At 34.8% G+C, this 9512-nt stretch overlaps 1 protein-coding gene and 1 long non-coding RNA gene across 2 annotated transcripts; one reads left to right on the top strand and one right to left on the bottom strand.

Moving 5' to 3' along the window:
* Positions 1 to 3531: 3531 nt before the first annotated feature.
* On the bottom strand, positions 3532 to 5245 carry LOC139855861 (uncharacterized). Its single transcript, XR_011761585.1, has 3 exons — positions 5110 to 5245; positions 4627 to 4681; positions 3532 to 4323 (listed from the first exon to the last, which is right to left on the bottom strand). It is a non-coding gene; the product is annotated as an uncharacterized lncRNA (long non-coding RNA).
* Positions 5246 to 7412: 2167 nt separating this feature from the next.
* On the top strand, positions 7413 to 8628 carry LOC139852428 (peroxidase N1-like). Its single transcript, XM_071841721.1, has 2 exons — positions 7413 to 7977; positions 8081 to 8628. Exons 1-2 carry the CDS (start codon positions 7413 to 7415, stop codon positions 8497 to 8499), a joined length of 984 nt encoding a protein of 327 aa, XP_071697822.1. The 3' UTR covers positions 8500 to 8628.
* The last annotated feature ends 884 nt before the right edge of the window (positions 8629 to 9512 follow it).

The following is a 9512-nucleotide window of genomic DNA, read 5'->3' on the forward strand; positions in this document are numbered from 1 at the left end:
AGCGTAACTGACAATCTAACAACCACATTCCATTTCTGTTTTACGTGTGCTTGTATGTGTTTAATCTGATACACAATAGTTTGGCTGATTTGACCAGCAATAGCACTAGCGATCAAACTTGATGTTAAACAACGATCGTTGTTCATCCGGACACGTCTGAAACATTTGTGTTCATTCTTCCATTTTGATATACGCCATATGCACTCTTTGATTCTGTTTGAACTACTTACTTTCCAGGCACATGGCCTTGGTTTAGGTCGAACTTCTTACTTTTTACCTGTTGTAAATCATTTTGCATTAAAATACCTCTGAATACTATCATCAATAATGATTTCTCTTTTAGCTTTATATTACACGTCCGAACAGCATATAGAAGTTCAATTTAGTTTCTAAGAACCATCTTTCTCAGAATTTTACCATCATCTTCATTCCAAAAATCCCATTCTTGTTCTTCACATTCTTCGAATGTAAGTGTGTTATCATCATCATCATCCACTTCATCATCAACAAAACCGAAACGTGAGACAAATGTATCAGTGATTTGTGGAGTTTGTTCCACCACGACTTCATTTACGTCATCTTCTAAAAGTTCTTACTTCATATTCACTTTCATCTACATCTTCACCATCGCCTTCATCTTCAACGTTAACTTTGTCTTCATATACACTGCTTGAGTGGATTTGAGAAATTGATGGACTAAGATCCTTAGTTGTAACGACATGTGAAGATTGAATAATATTATGCATCTGTTCCACAAAAGTATATTGTTGTGTGAAAATGACTCGTTGCTCAAAAAATTGCACTTCAAATTGAGCATGGTAATTTAAATCACGCGCAGCCAAAAAATAAATTGTTTCCAAATATGTATCGTTAGTGATTTCATTCCTACATGGTTCACCACATAAATCATTACACAAAATGAGTTTCAATGTACACGAATCTGATTGAGCATCAACGTATCACTATATATCATGTTTGACAACATGGTAAGTTAACCTTGTAAAAGAGTAAAAAAACATTTCTTAGTGACTGATCATCACCAGTTAAGCCTATCATTGATAAATGTAACTCCAGCACCTCAAACAAGATGAACCATCATTGTACGAAAATCAGCTGTCAAAATTATTGAGATTAGGTTATTTTCTTAGTGAGTGAACGATTAAGATGAATTTTTTAGTTGTTTTCAGATATGATAAAATTGAAAATGTTTATACTATAAATAGCAGATAAACAATATAAACCGAACATACAAATACCGAGTTTTAGCTTAATAATTCATATATGCAATAACATACTGACAAACATGACTAGAGACTGGACTACATAATGCTTTTTTTTCAAAAGCTGATGACAAACTGGTGTTCAAAATGCCGGTTTGACAGTGATTATGTAAAGTGACCTAACCGGCGTTTAAACAACGGTTTGGTTGTGACATGGCAAATGAGTACAACCTTTTTGCCCCCGTTTGCAGAAATGTATGATAAATGTGACAAATCGACGTTGTAAACTCCGGTTTACTCTGTCATATGTTAAACCGACTTTTCAAAGAGTGGTTATATGTATTCTACGAAAACTACATGCAAAATACTTTTTTTTTAAACACACCATATATTACACCTTATCTAAATGATAAAATTTATGAATAGTAAATCATGGTGAGCCCTTCTTTGTTTTTTTCTTTTATTATTGCATTTTGTTTCATTTACTACTATTCAACCAAAAAAAATTATATAATTATATTATGGTAAGGATTTTAATATAAGTAGCAGTCTTGGAATGAAGGAGAAGAGGCATAGATCTAAATATCTAAAAAGATTATCAAATAAAAATTTTAATTTCAGTTGACATATAATTAATAAAATACTAAAATGAGCCTGTAAAAAGTTGTTTTTACCTGTTAATCGTTGATAGCAATGACTGAACAAATTTATATATCAATGGATAAGTATATCCACGGTAAAAACTTAAGTTGTAACTCAAACATCATGTAAGCATAATATACGTTTCTTTTACTGGAGTACATATATGTTTTATATGGTATCATAAAAATTTAAATTGTAGCTCAAATATATATAATTAAAAAAACTAATACCGGTAAATCTGATGTTATCATAATTTATGTTTCATTCTATTCGGATTAAAATTAAATTCAAAAGAGTGTATAGTAGTCATAAATTTACACCAAATTATCTGTTAAAGTAAAAAGTGATATATGTATATTAGATTAATATTCATAGGCTCATAACCGAAACCAAGGGAAAGTATTTGAACAATAGGTTCGAAGATCTGAGTTGATAGACTCCGTTTTGAAAGATATGACTTGATCAGTCTGGTATATGATAATAATGATTTCTTAAATCTCTATATATTTAGTTACCCCAATACCTTCTAAATCATAGTAATGTTGACTGTATCATCAAATGTTGGAAATTACTGCTTGGAGTGAGAATCGAACATGAGCTGGCAGTACCCAAGTTGAATCCCACCACATACCACTCAAGTCAAGGCTTTGAAGGTTTACACACACACACACACACACACACACACACATATATATATATATCAAATGTGAAATACATATACAAAATATATAAATATACAGATATGCATACACAATAACTATTAAAAATGTATTTACTATTACAAATACATTTTTCCTGTAATGATATTATGAATTCTTAATGCGTAGTCACAATAGGACATGTATATCTAATGTAATAAACATATGAATTACACATGTTAATTTGTCTTAATCTACGTTTATTTCCATTACATATTTGAAAATATTATAAAATTTTTAAATAGCCAATAGATATCTATTAACCCGTTTAATTTACATGATATAGATGAATGGACTGAAATTAAATTGATATGGATGAACAAAAATTAAATGAATATGGATATGATCTTACCCGATTTATATTCGATTCATTGTCATCACAGTCTTGATAGCAAGAGCACTGCGAGTGGTGATTGAGTCAATCAATGTGTCTCAAGTGAATGAATCGAATGAAAAAACTAAAGAGTGAGATTTGTGTCAAGCATGGAGCGAGTCATTTCTTATGGCGATATGGTGTGGCTCGGTGGTGGGCGGTTCCTTTCCGATCAGTTTCTTTTTGCCCGTTGGTTTCACCTTATTTCCAGGCTCCTTTTGTGATGTTCTTTCACTTTGGGGGTGTGGTCGAAGTGATATTTCTTGGTGGTTGTCGCTTCTCCGGTAGGAGGTCTACGCTTCAGTTACGTTTGTTTGTTATGTTGCGGTGGTGGTCGGTGTTCTTGAAACGCCTTGACTCGTACTTTTTTTTATATAAAATTTCTGGATTAACCTGGAATCCGATTATACTGCGCGGCGCGCCAAAATCTGCGAGGCGCGCAGTATAGCTAAATTCAGGAATCTGAAAATTATCAACTTCTGGTCCTAGTTTGCCTTATACTACGCGGCGCGCAGTAGTCTGCGCGACGCGCAGTTCAACTATTCCAAATTTGATTCTAACTTACCGAATTTCAACCCATTTTAGCACATGTTATGACTAAACCAAATAAGTCTGCATTGCATCCAACTGATCAAAATCACATTACAAGAGTTTAAGTCAATTTCAAAACCATGACTACAACAAACATTTAATCTCTACTCCCAAGCTTTGAAAATACATTCGAGTAGTTCTTTACATATGTTTAATCAAACGGTTTCCAACCATCATACACAATAATAATATTTAAATGACACAAAAAGGGGTGTTACGCTATTCAAGTGGTTGTATCTTCGCGGGGTTAGAACCGGTGCATCCACTTACCAAAAGAGAATTCTTCAAGCTAAACAAATTAAGTCTTTCGCTTTCCTTTGTCACTAAAACCGACCTCACCTACAACCAGTGTTGTAAATCTCCCGAGATCTCCCCGAGATCTCTCCCGAGATCTCCCCCAGATCTCTCCCGAGATCTCCCCGAGATCTCCCCGAGATCTCTCCCGAGATCTCGCTTTTAGAAGGCAACCGAGACGAGATGTTCATCTCCCGAGATTTCTAGGTCAACCGAGTCAAAGCCACGATTTCTCGAATTTTCTTGCTAATTTGTAAGATTTTCTTGTAAAATTCGTAAATTCTAAGATATTCTCGCTCATTTCTCGGATATTTTGTAAAATCTCGTAAAAACGTATATAAATATACATATATTTATGTTTTTATGTATATTTTTATTAAAAAAAAAACTATAAAGCCAACGTAACTCAACGTCCGAGATCTCCCCGAGATTATTCCGAGATGCCGAGATCTCCTTAAAAAAGTCCAAATGAGATCTCCCCGAGATCCGAATTCTCCAACCTTGCCTACAACATTCATACGACTAAATGGTAAGCAAAATGCTTAGTGAATATATAAGTGTAATCTATAACATAACTATACAAACTTACATACAAACATATGTAGTAACAATTACTACTTTAACGCTCACAAATTCGAAGCCTAAGCAGATTGTGACAATTGCACAAGGCTTATTGCCACCTAATCATACTAGCTTATGCTAGTTAACTAAACATATTTGGGATACAATCCCCATTCAAATTACATAACACAATTTGCTAAATTGCAAGTCTAAGGTCATGTGTCCCATTTACAACTTATATACTCACCTTGAAATAAAACAACCACAAAGAGCACAAAGTACAAACAAGCTCCTTTAGCAACCTATTCACAAATACACAAAAACATACATACATTACTTTCATATCTTGATGCTTCACTTTATTCAAGTAAGTGTGGTTCAACACACCTCCTACCTTCTAAATTACTATACAAAACTATTCGAAACTCAAACCTATATTGACACCTTCAAGATTTTGGCTACAACATGAGCATTTGTAGTCAAATGACTCTTTAAAATTAAGTATAATAAGGATGTAGTTTTCCTTTCTCTAGTCTAAAACACAACTTATTGCATAAAGTTAATTAGTTGTGACTTCTAATTCATAAATTTATGATTTATAATGACAAATTCATTTTTAAAACTATCTATACTATCTACTTGCATCTTCTAGTCCCAAAATACCCATTAACTTGAATTCTAGTCAAAACCCGCAAATTACTAAAAGTAAAAGTTAGGGTTTTCTTCTTACCACAAGAAGAAAAGAGGTGTAGATGGAGCAAGGTAGGCTAGAGAATCTTCTACTTCAAATGTTGGATAACTTCAATTGAGATTAAAATCCCTAATTTGATAAAATGAGAGAACCCTAAACTTTTATCTTGAACTAGTTAGGTACGAAATGAGAAATGAGAAATGAAAAGTGAAATCTGGATCCTTCAACCTTATCAGCTATTAAATCTCGAATTTCAAATAAATCATTCCATCTTACAAAAATAACAAATCAGTCCCTGCTGATCTGGAAGACTGCGCGGCGGGCAGAATTACAGCGCGACACGGTTCTACTGGAACAGATATGAGTGTTCATCGGTTCGGTTTTCGGTTTAGTCGGTTCGGTGTATTTGGTTTTATAATTTTTTTGGGCAAAACCGAAAACCGAACCGAAAACCGAATTCAAATTTAAAACCGAACCGAACCGAACCGAAAACCGAAATTGAATTCGAATTCGGTTCGGTTTTCGATTAAAACCGAATATTATGAAAAAACTGAGAACGATGGTAGTTTAATTGTGGCGTTACTGATGTCTTAGTATTTATATCTTAAACAATGACGTACTATTGAATTATCAAGAATTCGATGATTTATTAATAGTTACAGCTAAATTATGACGTTTACTGCTTCTGTTATTAAGAAGAAAAACATAATAATTTGTGTAACAAAATTATAATGGGAGCTACCAAATCGTTCGAGTTGCCCAATGAAGCACACCACCCGGGTTCAATTCCTGGCTTTGTCAAATTGTTCAAAAAGAAAGTGTGACTAGAGGGTGTACATAATGCGCAATTCACCCGGTACCAGGTCTCGCGCTCAGGGGGCTTGATTACCCGAGGTTTTACCTTCTATGGGGGAGTCAATGTGCTCGTTCATAGGAGGGTTTCCTCGCTTACCCAAAACATAAATATACAAATTAAATATATAAAAAATTTTGAATTCGGTTTTCGGTTAAACCGAATTCAGAATTTTCAAAATCGAAAACTGAACAGAAAACCGAATTTAAACTCGATTTCGGTTTGACTCGATCCGAAAACCGTTTTGCATATTCGGTTTGGTTTCGGTTTGGTTTTCGGGTTCCTCGGTTTCAAACCAAATACTGACCACCCTTAGGAATAGAGCTGTCACAGTTCTTCTGGAATAGAGCTGTCACAGTTCTCCTGGTCGTTCCCTTGTTTTCCGATTACCTCGGGTTTGACGTCTCCGACGTTCTAACCGGTGGTTTATGTGCTCGAGAGAATGCTTTAGTGTAGCCGGTTCAGTTGTTACCATATATTATAACATTAGCCACTTTTTGTTTCCTAGTTTAACGTGATTAAACCCTGATGGTGAGCCTGTTTGTTTAGGATTGTTCAGTTGTATGTACGTCTCGTGCAGTTGTTTGTTGACTAGAATTCGTTTTAATTTACCTTTATATCGGTTGCAATTGTTGATCGCCAGATCAGTTAATGTTGTTACGTTTTTTCGAAAAAATAAATAACCACATCTACTAGCTTTAGCGAGATTAATCGTAAAATGTATATATCCAACGATATAGATCGATAGGACCAAAGGGTTTCTCGCCCAGGAGTATCGAGGAGGCTCATTTATCTTGTGGTTATGAGTTCGAGTTCCGTCTTGCATCCGAACCTCCCGGGGGCGGGGGTCCAGTTGGCCGCGTTACCTTCTGAGTGTTGGTCCTGTGATTTTCTTCCGGTACATGGCACATCTGTAATCGGGTATGTGGCTGTAACTATAGTGGGCCCCTTGTAACTCCCTAAATAATGATCAGTAGGATAATCAACTCAATCAAACGATTTATACAAATTATACTTTACTTCATCATCATCATTATAATATTCACCATTATAATATTCACCGTAAAATAAGTAGTTTATTCACCATTATAATAAGTAGTTTATTTTTAGACACTAATACCTACTTTGAGAAAAACACTTCAATTCTCTACCTTCCCTAAAATATTCTTATTTTTAAACAAACTTCATGATCTTATATGACTATATGACTTATGTATATGAGTTGTATCCGTCGAATCAATTTATCAACTTATTTATTTTAGGAAAGTTTGAATATTTCCCATTTCCCTCTCTTTCCTTTACATCTCCTGTAGCCGACTTCATTTTCATTGGTCAATGTTTGACTTTTTTTACACAACCCCACGCCCCATCACAAACACTATATATACACCTTATTTCTCTCTACTCTACTTCACATCAAAAAAACAATTCCGATATTTCAGTAAGTAAAACTACTAAAAAACCTTTAATTTCTAGCGAGTATTTAAAAATGGAGCTTCTTTCCCATAGCAAAAATTTCATCTTGTTTGTTGTCTTGTTAACCACCTTGAGTACCTTGGCACTAGGCCAAGGTACCAGGTTCGGGTTCTACAGAAACTCGTGCCCCAGGGTTGAAAACATCGTACAAACTGCCGTCCGGACTGCAGTCCAAAACAACCCGACAATCGCACCTGGTCTACTAAGAATGTTCTTTCACGATTGCTTCGTTAATGGTTGTGATGCATCTATACTAATCAATGGCGCCTCGTCTGAGAAAAGCGCTCGTCCCAACTTACTATTGAGAGGCTTTGAAGTCATCGATGCCGCGAAGACTCGGCTCGAAGTAGCATGTCCTGGGGTGGTCTCATGTGCTGACATTCTTGCCCTTGCTGCTCGTGATTCGGTTGTGCAGACCGGAGGAACGGGGTGGCCAGTACCATTAGGTCGCAGAGATGGAAGAGTTTCACAGGCATCTGATACTGCAAACCTGCCAGCTTTCAATGACCCGATTAATGTTCAAATCAAGAAGTTTAGTGACAAAGGTCTTAATACCCAAGATCTTGTTGCCCTTAGTGGTAAGTTATATATACACCAACTTTAGACAAATAGATTGTTATATATCCAAATTTATATTAAATCTTATGGACGTGTTTTATGCATGGTTTGATTGATATACAGGAGCACACACAATTGGGACAGCTGCATGTGCGCTATTTAGCTACAGACTATACAACTATAACAATACCAATGGGCCCGACCCGACTATTGACCCAGCATTCCTTCCCACGTTACAAAATCTTTGCCCCAATGGTGGTGATGGTTCAACGCGTGTTACCCTAGACACGGGCAGTGTAGGAAGATTTGATAATTCATACTACTCGAACTTGAGGAACCGGAGGGGAGTACTCGAATCAGATGCAGCGTTATGGAACAGCCCAACGACACAAAGGTTTGTTCAACGGTTTCTTGGACTTAGGGGATTGGCTGGGTTGACTTTCAACGTTGAGTTCGGAATATCGATGGTTAAGATGGGTAATGTTGAGGTGAAGACTGGGACTCAAGGTGAAATTCGTAGGGTTTGTACTGCATTTAATTAAGTGATTGATGATTAAGCAAATGTAATATAGGAGTGATAAGATGGAGTTATTGGGGTATGTTGTTAATTTTACAATAATGTAGCAGCAATATGTTACTTGTATAATCTAATCAATGATAATAAAATGTGTTTCCTACTTTGCTTTTAATTTAGTTTACATTGGTTACATGCATGCATGCATATGGTGTAAAAAAACAAAAGGAGATTACATACGTTCAGACATAAAAGAGCAAGTTTTCTCATATATATATATATATATATATATATATATATATATATATATATATATATATATATATATATATATATATATATATATATATACACACACACACATACATACATACATACATACATACATACATACATACATACACAATGACAGAGGATTGTAAGGGCAGGGGTGCCATAATCTCCCCAAAAAGTTTAGTCTTTACTAGCAATTTGTATAAATTTAGGGACTAAATATGTTAATTCAATCTTGAGCCCATCAAATTAATATTTGAATGTCTAGCATACGGTTTATCAATAATTAATTATCAAATTAAGAGAATACATCTTTTGATTGAGTTCTTTTGGCACCTTTATTGTAAGTGTTCAAGCTCCGTCGCTGTATATATATATATATATATATATATAAATATATATATATATATATATATATATATATATGTGTGTGTGTGTGTGTGTGTGTGTGTGTGTGTGTGTGTGTGTGTGTGAGTGATTGACTAGAAATGGCAATGGATTGGATATGGATCGGGTAATGCCATATCCACATCCATATCCATTTAATTTTTTTTCATCCATATCCGTTTAGTATTATTTTGTAGTGACCCGAACTTTTGCATGTTTATATATATTAATTGAGATTGATATTTACATGACTAAATGTTTCCAACGTGTTAAGCAATCAAACCTGTTAAGACTTGATTAAATGAAATAAGTTTCATATAGACAATTGATCACCCAAGTTGACCGGCGATTCACGAACGTTACAAAATTGTAAAAACTACA

The sequence above is a fragment of the Rutidosis leptorrhynchoides genome, chromosome 6, assembly GCF_046630445.1.
Source record: "Rutidosis leptorrhynchoides isolate AG116_Rl617_1_P2 chromosome 6, CSIRO_AGI_Rlap_v1, whole genome shotgun sequence".
NCBI classification, from domain to species: domain Eukaryota; kingdom Viridiplantae; phylum Streptophyta; class Magnoliopsida; order Asterales; family Asteraceae; genus Rutidosis; species Rutidosis leptorrhynchoides.